Raw genomic sequence first — 16,660 nt, 5'->3', positions numbered from 1 at the left:
AGGTAATAATAGCTGTTTCTTGGGAATGACCATGTTCCAGGCCCTGTACTAAGGGTTTTCATGTTTCACTTCATCAAACCCTCACAATGTCTCTATGAGGTAGAAGCTGTATTTAATTCCCATCTTATACAAGAGCAAACTGAGGTTTAGAAAAGCCTAGTCACGTTGCCCAGGGCCTCCCAGTTAGGAAACAGTAAGGCCAGGGTCCAAAGTGAGGTCTGACTGCTCCACGCCCATGCTCAATCATTTCAGGTGTTGCTCTCAGGGCACCTGAAATTCAACAGGCAACGCCTTCACATTGTAATTATTGTTGTTGTTGTCACCATTGTTAATAAGGATAATGATTGTCACCATTTCAGAAAGGCTTATAGTGTGTCCAGCCCTAGGCTAAGTGTCTGTACTGGGTTGTCCCTCTTTACTTCTCAGATCCTTAAAGAAAAGTACTTCTGTCTCCAAACAATTATAAAATAGAAGCTTTATGAGGGTAGGGACTTGGTTTGTTTGGTTCACTGCTGTGCCCTCAACACCTCATGCTGCACCTGACACAGCAGGTGCTGAGTAATGTTCACCACGTGAATGAACAAATGACCTGTCTCAACAGCCCAGGGAAGCTCTATTTTAGAAAAAGTGGGGCCCAGACAGGGTCCTCTGGCCACAGAAGGAAAGGAGAGACTTGGCCTTACCTTATTATAAAGTAGGGATCTTGGGAGATGCTGAGAAGGAAACCCCCTCAACTCTGAGGTCGCTGTCCAGAGACCTTGGTGCCTTTCTGATGCCTGCTGGGCTGATCAGGTAGACCTGTGAATCAGGCTTTGGAAGAAGATGTCTTCTGGGTCCAAAAATGTTAACTGGCCATCTTGTGTCCCCCATAACAGCTGTCCCACAGACTGTAGGGACCAGCTTTGAGCTGTCTGTGACTGAGGCCACCAAACCACTGTTAATGGTCCACAGCCTGCTGGCAATTAATTAATGGATTTATTAATTAGGATGGGAGCCGCCTCCCAGGCTGGAATTGGGGTCACCAGTTTCTAAAGCGAGACTGACGGAGCTAAAGATAAACCCTAGTTCACTGCAGGCCTGAGGCCTGTGCTCAATTCCCAGGCGAAGAGCAGGCGATTTTCAAGAGCCAGTGATGGGTGAAGCAGCTGGGGTTCTAGGAGAAGCTGGGTCTCCCAGGGCCACTCCCCAAAGTGGAGTCAAGGCAGCTGCCCCACATCACCCTTCCTGTGGCATTCATCCCCTCAATTATTCAAATATTGACTGAAAACTTACTATTTCCTGCCCTCCCCAGGGTGGGGGAGGCAGATAGTAAACAAATAACAAATAAATACGTAATATCACATTAGATAAAGCAGATGGGGTTAAGGAGACGCGGGGAGGCTATTTTGGAAACAGAAGTTAGGGAGGACCTCTGTGAAGAGGTGATAGTTAAGCAGAGGGCTGAATGAAAGAGAACTATCGAGATGTCTGGGAAAGTGTTTCCCACATAGAGGGAACAAGTGCAAAGGCTTTGAGGTTGGAATGTTCACAGAGCAGTGAAGAGGTCAGAGGGGCTTGAATAAAGAGGGGAAGAGTGGCAGGAGATGAGAGGGAGAGATAATGGCAGGATGACACAGGAAGAAGGGAGCTAACCATGCGCAGCCTGTGGGCCAGTGAGAACAAACAACCAGGAAGAGGCAATGGCGAGAGTGACAGCTCCCCAGGCTCCTGAGACACAGAAGGTACCCCAACTGAGTACGGAGGGGAGCATGCACTGAGTAGATGTTCAAATCTCACTTCATCTTTCCTATTGGAGACTGTGATCCTCCAAGGAGACATAAAGGCAGGATTAGAGGAGCGCCTAGATGGTTTAGTTGGTGAAGCGACTCCATTTCGGCTCAGGTCGTGATCTCAGTTTGTGATCGAGCCCCACACTGTGCTCTGCGCTGATGGGGTGGAGCCTGCTCAGGATTCTTTCTCCCTCTCTCTCGGCCCCTCCCCCGCTCACACCTGCATGCTCCCGCGTGCGCGCTCTAAATAAATAAATAAATAAATAAATAAATAAATAAATAAACTCTAAAAAAATAATAAAAAATAAGAGGTAGAGAGATTTATCAGGTCAATGCTTATGCCTGCAGGAAGGAGCCAGAGGGAAGAAGAGAGGGAAGGAAGATTGATTGGTGGAACTGTCCTAGATTGCTGAGGAGTCTGGAGCCAGCAGAGGAGTCCTGTGTGTCCCAGGAACAGGTCTGCTTTAGAACTTCACTCAGTCCCTGGCTGGGGCTGGATCTCCAAGAACAGCACCTGGGGCACCAGCCAGCCATACTTCCTATAGTCAGGGATCTGCAAGGTACATTGTCCTGCACCACTGGAAAGTACTATTACTATACACATCTTATAGAGGGGGAAACCAAGGCTCACAAAGGGGAAATAAGCTGCTCAAGGACACACAGCTAGGAAGGAGCGGAGCTGCCATTTGAATCCTGGCTGCCCTGTGAATAATCACAAGACAGAAACAAGAGAAGGGAGTGAGAGGCAGCCATTTTGCAACAGATAAAAAATTGGGCTGAATATCTAGTTACAAAAATAAAAGCAATACCCATACAAAATGCCCACTGACAGAGTGTTCACTCTGAGCCACCCATGTACACAGCAACATCTTCTTATTTTATGCTCCATCCTTACCCCCAGTTGACAGATGCCAAGAGTGAGGACAGGGGTGGGTCTGCCAACCCACTCAGAGTCTTCGTGCAATCCATCCTCACAGCCCTCCTGCAGCTCTTTGCACACACGATTCTTACATCCACCTCAGGATCTTAGCACGTGTTATTCCCTCTGCTGGGATGCTTTTCCCTGACCCATCCTTGAGATCTCAGCTGAAGGGTCACTTCTTCTAGGGATAATCTCAGAATCTCTGAACCCAACCCCAGCATGTGACTACACACCCGTCTGTCCGTGCTCCACCTTCCCTGCTGTCTACAGGCTCAGTGAGAGCTGTCACTTTGCCTTCTTTGTTCACCATGACATCTCCAGGATATAATTATTGGTTACAATATTTATGCTATTTGTTGTTAATTAGCATTATTTATATAATTATTAGTTATAATTATTAATTATACCATGAATGAGTGAATATACACTTGCAAAGTAAAGGCCAACAGCAATTATCATTAATATTATATAGAGTTTCTACATGCTGGGCACAGATCTCAGCATTTCATATGCATTAACTCACTTAATCCTCACAATGATCCTTAAGGAAGTTATAATACTACTATCCCCATTTTACATGTGAGAAAACTAAGGCTCAGAGAAGTGATTTACCCAAGGTAATATAGCTGGTAAATGGCAGAGCGGAGACTTGAACCCAGGCCACCTGGCTGGAGTCCACACTAAATGTCTCTGGGAGTAGGAGGGTGCCAGGCTTGATTCTGCAGCCCACGCCACAACCCCTCGGATACCTGGACCCATGGGTGCTCATAACAGACAGACAGCAGGCATCCCAAATATGCACTCCTAGAAGAGTAGCCTCTGAGCAACCACCTGCTCGGGGAAATCTGGCCCCGACTGGGCCATCCTGGTGACCCCTGTGGTCTCCCTGCCCACAGCACCCACACTCAAAACAGCTGGCTGAACAAGTCAATTGACCGTAATGGTTCCCGGGGAGCCATTCACCCCATCCAGTTTGAGCAACGGCGGCTCGGAGAGTCTTAAGCACTGCTCGGCTCCGGGCGTCTCGGGCAGACGACCAGCTTGGGCCAAAGAGGCCAAAGGATTGATTTTATCTTTCTTTCCTTCTCTTTAATGACAAATGCATATCCTGGAATTGCTGTTTCATTTGACTGAACTGGCGGATGGCAGAGGCTGGGGTTGGGGGTAGGTAGTAAAGGAACTGGGAAGGTGGGAGAGGCAGCCGCAGGCCCACTTTGGGGATACCTGAGCTACTGAGAAGCAGAGACAGCAGGCCCTGTGCTTTCCTAATCATGTATCTTCATAGAGCTGGTCAAGGGCCTTTCATTTTTTTCTGGAGATGCAGCCTCTTCTGACAGTAGGGACTCAGAGAAAGGCAGCCAGTAGCCTTGACATCCACCGTCCTTGTGACTCGTCCCATGACCTCTACAGCTGGCCTAACCTTCTGCAGACCTTCCACCCAGGCCCTCTGCGCTGGCTGTTCCCTCTGCTAGACATGCCCTTCCCAGGTCTTCACTCCCTGCCCAGTGAGGCCAGACCTCTTGATTTGTAAGGGACACTGGACATCTGGATTCCATAGGTAACATCACCTGTGTTTTAAATGCTGACAACTTATACAAAAGTGTTTTGAGATACTGCACTAACTTAAACAGACACATCCATGAGCCAGACATAGCTCCCAGTCTGCAACCTCTGTAGTCGAGCTCCCAAAATATAAGACATTACATATAATATTAGTAATGTGTTAATACAGTGAGTCCCCAGTAGAGTAAGAAAGAAAAGAAAACTTGCCCAGAAATCTCTGAAACAGCTTGCAATGCCAGCAAGTTCTAGGAGCTGCTGTTTATTTGCTTTTTCACCCCTGTCTCACAACCTGAAAATACCACCAACAATAAAAAGCAAAGCACTTGCATAACAGTAACTGTGTGCCTGGCACTGTGCTAAGCACTTTCATGTTCAAATTGCTTTAATCTTCAATAACAACCTAAAAGGTGGAGACTTATTAATCCCATGTCATTTATTTGTTTATTTTAAGTAGGCTCCATGCCCAGTACAGAGCTCAATGTGGGCCACGAACTCACAACCCTGAGCAGAGATCAAGAGTCAGATGCTTAGCCAACTGAGCCACCCAGGTACCCCAGTCCTATTTAAAAACAAGGACAGGAAGGGTCAGAGAGGTTAAGTGATCCATCCAAAGTTACACAGCTAGCAGGTGATAGTACCAGGACTGCAAGTCAGGCAGGGGCCCCTCATCATCCTACTCCTTAAACTTCCCTCTTGAGGTAAAGAGTAAAGAACTAGTTTACAGAATTAACTTTGATCCATCTTAATAGTCTTAACTGAAAAGTGTAAAACTTCAGTCATGCCACAGCCAGTAATAACAGCCGTCACATAAAACCAGAGGACCAGGTGAGCAAACTATGGCGCTGAGGCCAAATCTAGCCCTCTGCATGTTTTTTGTAAGGTTTTACTGGAATACAGCCATGCCTGTCCATTCTCACTGTCTACGGCTAGTTTCATGCTACAATGACAGAATGGAGTACTTACAACAGAGACCATACAGCCCACAAAGCCTAAAGTATATTATTACCTGACTTTGCACAGAAAAAGTTTGCCACCTCTGATGGCAGACCTAGATGATTTCCTAGAATGTATAAAGATGCCACACCCTGAGAAGGTTATGAGGTCAAAAACCTCAGGGGAAACACCTCCTTTAGAGACACAGAAGCACATCTGCATATTAAAGGATAAAAGAGGTTGTAGAAGCTTCTTCAGCCTTCTTTAGGCTGAGTGGTCTTGATATTTGGGCTGAGACTGAATGAAATGCAGGAGCTAGACACAGGAGGATCTGGAAGAGGATAGGAGGATCCGGAGGAAAAGAGTATTAGGTGGAGGGAACTGCAAGTGCAAAAGCCCTGAGGTAGGAATGTGCTCAATGTGTTTGAGGGACAAAAAGAAGGCCATTGTGACTGCAGCAGAGTGAGTAAGGGGAGAGAGGCTGGAGATGAAGCCAGAGAGATAAGGCCGGGGGGGGGGGGGGGGGGGGGGAGGGCAGGGGGGTGTCGGGGGGGTCGGGTGTGTGCAGATCGTGAGGAACCTTGCAATCAGGAGAAAGGACTTGGGATTTTAATCTACGTATAATGGGAATATTGCCCACATCCTGCAAAACACTACAAGTCATTTCTGTGAATGGCTCATCAAGGCTTAGAAACCAAGAACTCTGTCCTGCACATAATTGCTTGTCTCAAAAACTGCTTAAAAGGCCAAAAGTCCCCCATTACCTGCACAGTGGGCCCCAAGGTCATTAAAAGACAATACATTTAACTGTCATGCAAAGTATGTCAGCTCCCTTCACCTTTTACAACGACCTGGTACAGCAGACCAGATGGGCACAACTGACCTGTGAGATGGATTAAGAAACAGGAGACTTGGGATGTTGGGTGATTCATCCATGAGTGCCAGAGGCTATACAGATAAGAGCTCTTGGGCCCTTCCCCTCTGCCAACTACCTCCACCTTCCCTGACAACTACAATATAAACCACTGTCACAAATAAAGAGCACACCCCAGAGAGAAAAATCAAACAGGAGACTGGACCCTGAATTCCAAGACCAGGAACAAAGGCAAGCCATCACCTGAGTCCCCTTCCCACACTCAGCCTCTGCCAGGCTGGGCCTCTGAATTATATAACTGGAAGCCACCAGAAATTCAGCCTTTCAGGAACCAGCAGAGAAAGCCACAGTTTTTGGACAGCCATGTCCACCAACATCCAGGACCCAATTTAGCACCAGCTAAGGTGCTCGTGTTTAAAATCCCATCTGCTGGAAGAAAGAGTACCATGACAAAATGTCAAGTTCAAAGACAGAATCCTCTCTTTAATGGGAGAGAGTAGGAGGAAGAAGAAGAAGAGAAGGAAGAGAAGGGAAGGAGGGAGAGAGAAGGAATACAAGAAAAACCACCATCACCACTACAAAAGCTATTCCCTCTGGTCAAAGTAGCATCATGTTCATCTGAAATAACCTACTCAGATGCTTATTTGTTTTTTTAGGCTTGTCTGTGGTTTCTCAATTTTCTACAGTGAATCCAGGTTTTTTTTATAAAAAAAAAAAACAAAAAAACCCTCAAGACCTCAAACAGCAAAGGTGGTCAGAGATGAGACATTGCTTGTTTTTCTTTTAGCAAAGAGAGAACTCATCTTTGGGAAGCAATTTCTGTCTAGTTGAGAATTCAGAATTTGGGGATGCCCAGAAAAGACTGCTAGGTTCTTTAAATAAATTCTCTAACACCTGTTTCTAGCTCCTTCTGCAAAAAAAGGCCCATGGGGTGTGGGTTCCAACGAATGGGAGAGGCAGATGGAATGGGGTCACCCACTGGTTGGATTTGTAAGGGTCCAGGGGGCTGTCCAATTGTTTGGTCTTACAGAACTACTATTAGAAATCTTCCCTCACCCCCTGTGCTCCCCCCTCCAACCCACCCACAGCCCTTGCCTAATGCCAACCCATCTTATGGCCCCGGGCTATGGCAAGCCTGGTCTGCTCATGCTCCCCACCCCAGCAGCAATTCTATTACAGCGAAGTTTCCAAAGTTAGGATTCCGCCAACAGGGCTGATAGCTTATTTACTGCTGTCATCTATAGAAAGAGGAATTTTGACACATTGTTAAATGATAGCACATTTAGATAAGTCAAGCTGTCAGAGACTCTAATGGATGTCTAAACTCTCTGTGGCTGATATGTAAAATTTATGCACTTCAGAATATCATAAGGTTATAATATTTTAATCACATCCACGCTCTTTACTAAACTTTAAGCAGGCAAAAACATTCCATCAAGCCCCATCTCCCATGCACATCTTCCCAAAAGTTTCTCCAAACTCCTTAAAAAAGTCCAGCCTCTTGCTCGCCCTGTCAATCTTCCTCCCTGAATGCTCAAACCCTAAGCAGAATTTACCTCTTCCTCTGAAACTTGTACTATGTGGTCTCTCTAGCCAATCTCTTTCCTCCAAAAAACACAGATGTGAATTTGGATTGGCACCCTCATTTCAACTGGACACCCTTAACTCTTGGTTAGCTTGATTAGCACTATTAAAGGAAGAAAAAATTAAAAGATAGCATGGGAGACTGGACCTGGAGCATCATAAAAAAAGTGGCAAAGTAAAGCAGAAAATCATAAAGGTATGAATTCAGTTACAATGATTATACACAGAAAAGCCATAAAAAAATACTGCATTAGTAATGTTCATCATAAAGCAATCTTATAACCAAATGAAATATGTCCAGCATTATCTTTGGGATAGAATTTTATTTCTTCTCGTTTCCTGGACTGCTAGCAGCAGAGGGAAAAAAAAAAAAAGGGAGAAAGGAAAGGGGGAAGCAGTTTCAGGGGTCCTGGAATAGGGTACCACATGTCAGAACATCTTTGCCATCAGTCACAAGTCCTTAAGGCTTGCTGACTGACTTCCCTCCTAGGGAAACAGCACTGCTGTGTTCAGAGACAGCGCTATAAGGAATAACTGGACTGCTTCCATATTTGAAAAAATATATACTTCCGGAGGGCTGTATGCTGGGTCGGTACAAGGTCACCTCTCTTGCCGGGATTGGGGTGGCGTCAGCAGCATGGTCTGGCCTGGGAACACAGGACACCTTTGCTGCCTCGGCCACTTTAATGCTCAGCAACCAGGCTTCGAGAAACCACTCAACCTGAACAACCAAGAATTGAAGCCACACACCTCCTCACACTCACAGGCAGCTGGGCCGCGTGATGAGTGGGCTCAAAGCTCTCGGCCTGCACAGGCCCTGGGGTGGGGGCCCGCCTCTCCCACCCGGATCTCAGAGCAAGCCAGCAGAAGTTTTCCTTTCTGGTTATCTCCCCTATAAGAGGAAAGGAGGAAGGGAAAAAAATGAAAATAAAAGTGTGGCGTAGGAGTCATTAGCATTATGCACAAGAGATGATCCCAGGCAAAAGTGCTTAGGCTCATAATCCGTTTCCAACAAAAATGCCATCAGTGAGAATATGGGGGGAAGCTGCAGGCCTGTTGGGCCGGGGAGCCACTGAACACTTCATGATGACCGTGGCAGATGTGAGGGTCTCAATGTTTGCATGCGGCTCAGCTTGCCTCGTTTATTTCTCTGCTCTCTAGAAGTGTGCAGCCTTTCAAACTCCCTCAGGGACACCCCCCCACACTTAATATCCATGTAAATGAGCTTACCCCCTTCCCTGAGAGCCTTCTCCTTTTGTGCCAGACACACCAGCCATTTTCTTAATAAACACCCCCACCCCCACCCTTGTGGGGGTGGGGGTGTTGGCCCCATTTCCCCTTTACCTGAACAAGACTCTATCTCCCACCTTCATCGTTTCCAGTTCAAATTTGCTTTTCCACCTCAGCCACCTCAGTATCTTCTAACACCCTAACAAAGGGTTCCTAGATCAATGGGAGTCCAAATGGAGTCAAGATTTGGGTGACCTCAACAGCTCCATGTTAGATCCCAGAGCTGGAGAAGGAAGGGAGGTTCAAACCCCCTCCCCCAGCTCAGAAATCAGCCCCTTGGGAGCCGCACCCACCCCTCAGCACCCAGCCCCAGCTCTACCCACCCCTCCCTACTGCAGTTCCAGCTCCCTGGATTGAAAACGAGTTATCTAATGAAAATTGTGTTAACTGACATTCTGGCCAACCGGGAGCAAATACCAGCGCTGTAAATCTCGACGCGGAAATTTTCTCCAGCCCAGAATAACAATAGGACCCTGCAAAGGGCTTTCGCCAGCCCTTCTGGTTCCTCTCCTCTTGTCTGCCACGTTCTTGTCATTCCTTATGTTACAGAACATCAATCATAAATAAAGACGCTGTCCCCCAGCCGTGCCCCGGTCTCATTTACAAACATTAGCAGGGAATACGATTACCATTGGCCTTCGTGCCAAGCCCAATGTGGCTGCCCAACTCCCTCTCTCCCTCTCTCTCTCTCTTCTCTATTTCCCTCTCTCTCCCCCTCCCTTTCCCTCCCTTCCTCTCTCCCACACACACACACCCCCACTCTTCCAGAAAGGCCACTTTAGCATCATTTAAACCAGCAAGCAGAGCTCACAGCCTGGCCCGCCTCAGCTGGCCACCAAACTGTAGCCCCAACTCGAGTGAGGACCTGGAATTGCAAGGCACTCGCAGTTATTAACTGCATGCTTGAGTGCCCCGATTTTCTCTCCAGCTCAATGGCTGGGGGAGGGGGCGAGTGGGGAGTAGGGAGTTAGGAAGGAGGGGGCTGGGAAGAGGCCAGCCAGGAGGAGGGGAGTATAGGAACGACTTATCAGAAGAAACTTAAGGAGATCTGCAGGCGGATTTTCAAAAAAGAAAAAAGTGGGGTCCCTTTTGATCTCCAGATTGATGCTCTCACTTCTAAGGCGAATGTCAAGGCCAAGGCAAGATGTTCTAATCGCCTGGTTCTCAGCAACACTTCCCCGCCCCTTGTTGCCACTGCCTGCCGAGACTTTGCAAGACTCTGGGGTTTGGGGGGATTTGACAGGAGCGTCCTGGGGCACCCCAGAAAGAACGGAGGCTAGAGCTGTACCTCCAGCGGGTGTTCTCTGAGATTCCACCTCCACTCCACCTCCTAGGGTATCAGCGGAGAACACCCCCAAATCTGGGGGAGACATACAGCCTCCCAGAGAAGGGTGGAGTAAGGGTAAAGTGCCGGTGTTTGGGAGGGAGTAGCCCTGGGGAAAGAGAGAGAAAAGAGAGAAAAAAAGAAAAGGGGGGAGTGGCGGGAGGGAAAGCAGAAGGCAGAAGACAGTGAGGGAATCTCCCATTTAAAAGTTCCCATGGGCCCGAGAGCCGGGAGTCACCTGCTCTGCGCAGCTCCCAGCTCTCCACGGCCCCCGAGGCTGCAGCGCAAACTTGCGCGCGCCCCGGGCCCATCTCCACCGCCCGTCCCCATTTAGACTTGGAAAGAAGGTGGAAGGGGGGAAAAAGCAAGAAGCAAAGACGAACCCCAAGAACCCGGCCCGACCGAGGAGAGATCTGCCGGCGCAGGCGGCCAGTCCGGCGATGGTGGCTGCGGCGGCAGCAGCGGCGGCCCCTGGGTGGCGGCGCGTCCGGGCTGCGCAGCCAAGCAGGCGGCGGCGGAGGTGCCGGCGGCCGGCGGGGCGCGGAGCCGCCTCCACGCCAACCCCAGCAGCCTCCTCCTCTCTTCTCCTTCTCCTCCTCCTCCTCCACCTCCCTGCCCGCCAGCTCCCTCCCTCCCTCGCCCAAGCCCCAGCCGGGCGCGGACCGGCACGCGGCGCGCTCCGCGGCCTCCCCGGGCGCCGCGAAGTTGGGAGGCGCGCAAAGTGCAGAGCAAGGGGGGCTGCCGGGGGTCCCGCCGGCAGCCCCCTGCCCGGGACCGCAGCCTCTGCCTTCCCCGCGCCTCGCTCGGCCGTTCTCCCGCCGGCTCGCTCCCTGGGCCGAGGGCTCACTAGCGCTTCTCCATGGTCGCGGCGGCTAATCGATGATTGAACCGAACAAAGAGCAGCGGCGAGATCAATTCCTAATACCTATCGATGGGCAGCGGGCAGCCGAGCCCCAGCGAGCCCCAGCAGCCGCCGCCCGGCGCCCCAGGGCGCCCGCCCACCCTCCCGGGGACCTCCCCAATGCGCTCAGGGCGCGCCCCAGGGCTCCCCACGGCCGCGCGGCCGGCACTGCCCGCACTAACCTGGAGTCGCCGTAGATCAAATCGCTTCCAATATTGAAACATCGATCCCACATTGGCGGCCATCTTGGGGGCTATTCGAGACGCACACACACAAGAGTTTGGCTTTTCTCAATGGCTGCACTCAATATCCGGGCTGGACTCCCCCCAGCCCCGGGGCCGCCGCTGGCCGCTCGGGCCCTGAGCGCCGCCGCCCGGGGCCCCTTGGGCGTCCCCCGGCCTCCTGCCACCCGCTGCCCCTCGGCGCCGCCGCGCCGCCGCCGCCGCCGCCGCCGCCGGGCCCGGGAGCCGTGCGCCCCCCCGACCCCCGGAGGGCGCGGGCGGAGCGCGCCGGGCGGGGAGCTCGGCACCCGCCCGGGGGAGGCGGCCGGGGATGGGGCGGGAGGGGAGGGTGGGGGGGAGGCAGCCTCTTCGAGAGGCGACGGCGCCGCCGCTGCCCTGCCTGCAGCCGGCTCCCGGGCCCGCGGAGCGCTCGCTGCATCTCCCCCCCAAGTCCGGGGTCGGTGTGCCGCGCGATTGCACTTGACTTTGGCTTTTTGCAAACTTATCAATACTGACGTAACGTGCTGATCAATGCAAAGGGAAGTTTGGGAGGGGTGTGCTGCGGGAGGCCGGCGAGAGGAGCGCCTACACCCCCCTGCTTCGCACCTGTCTACCCCCCACTCCCTACATTGCATACTTAAAAAAAAAGTTAATAGTTTGCGATGCATTTTTTTTTTCTTTTGCAATCAGAGGACACACAACACGTGCCTCGGGCTGCCACCGCTCCTCCGCCTGCTAAGCTTCGGATCGGAGGGTAGCAGCCCGCAGGCAGGGCCGAGAAGACTCGCTGGCGGACGGGCATGTGGGAGCCTGCCTGCCGACGGGTGGGAGCCGCCCGGGGGCGCCACTGAGTCGTGGGAAACATCACCACTGCCGCGCGCAGTTTCCAAGCCATTATTGTTATTATTATTGGGGGGCGGCGCCTTAGCCAGAGCTCAGGAGTCTGCAGGGCGAGGGGGTGGGGGCGGGCTTCAGGAATTCTTACAACTTATTATTTGGGGGTCTAATTATAAGGGCTGCTCACAACTTTAGAATGGGAGGCCGTTTCACTGTTTGGAGGAGATTCTTAGCCAAATATCTGGAGCGCGTTTCCCTCCGCAGTGGGTTGGCTTTTGTGTTGAATGGGTTAGCATTTGTTGTTATGATCTGTTGAAGGAGCCCTAGCCCTGCTGTGGGGGCTTTGAATTCTCAGCGACTACAGACGTTTCTGCTAGTGTTATTATCATTATTATTCAGGGGCCCTTCTAGCTGGGGACCCCAGGTCCTTTGCAGTATAAGGCTCCTTTATTATGATGGTCTTCTGGGAGATGGCCTTAAGCCTAGCTAGAGGGAGGTTCCCGTATTTTGCAATTTCTGACCCTGGACAATAGGGGTGACTAAGTTTCTTCCTTTACATTTTTCTTTCATTTTGCCTCTGTGCAAGCTAGAGGTTCCCAGTCCCCTCCCAACATCCCACACCTAGGAGGATCTCAGACCCCCTAAACCCCTCCATCACCAACCTACTTACCCCACCTCCTGCTCCTGACCTTGGGGTCACTCTCCTTCTCTGGCATATCCCCTGCCAAATCCCACCCCACCCTCCCCCTCTCCCACAAAAGGGCATTTCCTCCCTTTTTCTCTGGTCAAAGATATGCTTTTATAGACAGCAAATGGAAATTATATTCTCTTTTTATGACCCAGCTCGGACTTCTGACATCACTCTTGGTCTGGGACAATAGATCAATACAGAAGGTTGTAAAAAAGATAAAGTTTAGAAGAGTTGTAAAGGAGAGAGAATTGTGATGGATATTTTTGATGATTTTCCAATATTTGTATCTCGGAGCACGTGCTTCAAGGCAATTAAAGTTTTTAATGTAATGTAAATAATTGTTTCATAAATGCTTCAGAAGAAGGTGTGATCTTTCTGAGCAATCACTTGAGCTGTTTAAAAAATGTAATGTGATTTAAACAAGGATACAGTATTTCTGTTACCATCCCCATACATTTTCCATGAGGCCTGGGTAAATATATTAATGCGCAATTTGAAAGACTCGTAAGACCAAAAGTACAGCATTCACCAAGATGTAATGAATTAGGCCTAGTTAGCAATTCCGAGTGGCCTGTTTCCTTGCCAGATTAAATTGCACGTGATGTGTGGTTTATCTCAGCTCTCGATAACTTCACGTTTAAATTACAGCTCTCATTCTGCAAAATGAATTTAGGGAAATTTCATAACTATCACATTGCAATTTTTTTTAATGGCTACAGTTTCTCCTGAGCATCTGTAAAGCTTTCAGCTTCCTTGTCTTTGAGTCTGTTTTTTAAAGACCTGTAATAGAGAATCTGGAGTGAGTGTGAAACCCTTCAAAGCAATTTTTAACAAACCAAGGTTTTGATGAAAGACTATTTTAAATTTATGTCTGACTTTGCAGTCATGGAATAAATTGACATTGTGTACCTCCTGATATGATGTACCGAGAAGGACACAACATTGCTTCTGTGATATTCCTGCCAAAAGTGTATAATCTGAATCTAATTGTGAAAAAATATTAGACAAACCCAAATGGAGGAAGCATTCTACAAAATAGACCGTTCTTTTTAAAAATGTCAATGTCACATGAAACACACAGAAAGACTAAGGAACTATTCCAGATTAAAGAAGCAAAAGAGGCTCCACAAGTGATTAAAACGTATGATCTGGGATTTTCTTTTACTATACAGTGCATTAATTAGAGCCCATGGCAAACCTAGAATAAAGTCAATAGATTAGATAATGGGATTGTATCAATGTTAATTTCCTGGTTGATTTCCTGGTGTGTGGCTATATAACAAAATAGCCTTGTTTTTAGAGAACAACATGAAGTATTTAGGGGTAAAGAACAGACATCATGTCTCCAACTAATTCCCAAACGGTTCAGGCAAAAATAACATGCATATATTTGTTTATATCTATCTAGAGTGAATGATATAGCAAATGTTACAAAATGTAACATTTGAGGATTCTAGATGAAGTGTACACAGAAATTCTTCCTACTTTCCTTGCAACCTTTCTGGGAATTTGAAATTATGTCAAAAGAAAAAGTTAAAAGAAAGAAAAATAAATTTATGTCTGACTTTGTTTCAGCTGTTATAGACTACTGGGCTTCAGAATAAAAATTCTGCATGGAACTTTTCTACTTTCCTGACTGACATAGGCTGCACCTTTGACCGAGCAGGAAATTGCCACAGCAAACATGCTTACTGAAGAGCAGCAAGAAAATCCAATAATTCAGATTGTTTTAAGTCTGTGATATTTTTAAATGACTTAATGCAGTGGGTCTCTGAAGAATTCCGACAATTTTAATGGTAGAAACTTGCAGTCCCACTGAGGAATGGGTTGCTACATAAATACTGAATGATCGTGTCTTTCTGCCTGGGCCAAAACATATTAGCTTTGCTTAGTGGCTTATTGCTTTATTCACAAAATAAATTTCAGCCGTCTCTCCCCACCATATTCCAAGCGCATTGTGAGCCTGTGCCTTATTAGATGTGAGGGCTTATATTCCAAAGGCATCTGTTACCGTCTCAAGCTCAGCAATAATGAATTAAGCAGTTAAGTGTTTACCCCCCTAAACAGTTAGCTGGGGAAATTATATTATTATAGGTGATCCTTAATGAAAGATGGTAAACCAGGAAACACTCTTTCAGCAATCAGCCTTGGATTTGAAAACTAAAGGAGTAAAATATTAAATATTTTTGTGAAAAGCTGTTTTTCATATTCTTAGCACACACTTTCTCTACCTCAAACACACATAAACACACACACACACACACACACACACACACACACACACACACACAGATATAAAAAACTTAAACAGGTTCCTGGCTGATTCCTGATTCTCAAAGATCTATATACATCAAGATGAGTATTTAAAAAATTACAATGGGAAAGAAGATACCCTCTCTCCACCCCAGAGGAAGCAGAGCGTGGCTTGGGATAGACTATCTTGAAAGCAGAAGCAGACAGAGAGACGGATCCTTTAGGAAATTCATAAACTGTGTAAGAATCCCAGGGAAGATAATGGCAGGTCCTTAGCCATGAACATAATGATATGCGAAATCCCCAGCATCAAAGCTGAAACAAAAGAAAATGTCCTTCGGTAGCTCTGCACTGCCCACCACAGCTGCCAGGCAGGGAGAAAGACAACTGGAGACTCCAAATTCATCTGGAAGCATTAGACAGCCCTTGCAGAGGAGTAAGGGATATGGGAGTGTCTGGCTGACACTGGGTGTACTCCTGGAGGCAGGCTCATAGTTAGGTCCCAGATCCAGAGACTGAAGTGACTGACTATAAGGACCAAACCACCAATTCCTTGTGTGCAAAACTCCTGACACAATGCTGTCAACCACTACCATTATGAAGCACCTACTGGTTGTTGGATGCTTTATAAATAAATCTTTAGCACAATATATTGTTAGGAGCAAGACTCTGGAGTAAGACTGTCTGGATATGAATTCCAGCTCTGCCACTTATAAGCTCTGTGGCCTTGACTAAGTTATTTTACCTTTTTGTGCCTCATTTTGCTCAGGTGGACAATGGTGCTAATAATTGTACAAAATGATGATGATTAAATGAGTTTAATCTATGTGAAGCACTATGTAAATGTGCAATTATCAAGTGGCTATCATTGTAATCGGCCTCACAATGGATGGGGCAGGGATCTGCATTCCCAAACTGCAGGTGAAAAGACTAAGGCCCTGAGAGAGAAATGGTCAAACGGTTGTGAAGGGGCAGAACCAGGACTGATACCTAGGTTCACTCACATCAGGTCCGAGGCTCTTGAGCTTACCCTGTCTCTTATGGGAGAAAAATGGGTGGAAAAGCAGATGCCCAGAAAGCAAGAGCTGCAGCCTTAACCGTGTGCCAACTCTGATTGATCAATCAAACTGGAGAGGAACAGCACAAGAAGGACAGGCTCCCTTTGCCTAACTCCTCTCCAATGTCGGGGACAAGTTAAACAAATGATAGTGTATTCATAATGTGCTGATTACTCTCATGTTTGCCCCCTTCCCCATTCACTCCCATCCCTCAATGCCCCAGGAAGCTGACCTCCATGGACTACATCTCCCAGGCTCCCTTGCTCTCTGGTTTCCAGTTGGATTTGGCCAATGGAAGGCCCTGCTTGGCAATAAGAAGGTGGGAGGAGAGAAAGATTGGGGATTTATTTTCCAGTTCTCCCTACTTGACTGCAGTTGTGACAGTGGTTAGGTCCTTTTACAGCCATAGTCCTGGTCAAGTGGTCTTTCTGCTCTCACTG

General features: G+C 48.3%; 1 protein-coding gene across 10 annotated transcripts in view; it reads right to left on the bottom strand.

Moving 5' to 3' along the window:
- Positions 1 to 16,660, bottom strand: part of CUX2 (cut like homeobox 2) — a 282,708-nt gene that overhangs the window by 252,589 nt on the left and 13,459 nt on the right. For 3 of the 10 annotated variants that reach the window (XM_045041724.1, XM_019814530.3, XM_045041721.1), the window contains exon 1: positions 11,343 to 11,574. The exons of 4 other annotated variants lie outside the window; for them this stretch is intronic. In XM_045041724.1, coding sequence (XP_044897659.1) covers positions 11,343 to 11,405 — 63 coding nt within the window. In that variant the 5' untranslated portion in view covers positions 11,406 to 11,574. Of the gene's footprint in view, positions 1 to 11,342; positions 11,577 to 16,660 lie in introns of those variants that run through there. 3 more of the 10 variants (XM_045041715.1, XM_045041717.1, XM_045041723.1) reach the window with 2 other exon arrangements.

This window comes from Felis catus, chromosome D3 (assembly GCF_018350175.1).
Source record: "Felis catus isolate Fca126 chromosome D3, F.catus_Fca126_mat1.0, whole genome shotgun sequence".
Taxonomy (NCBI): Eukaryota; Metazoa; Chordata; class Mammalia; order Carnivora; family Felidae; genus Felis; species Felis catus.
Note: the sequence above shows the minus strand (reverse complement) of the source record. Positions and strands in the feature narration are given on the sequence as shown.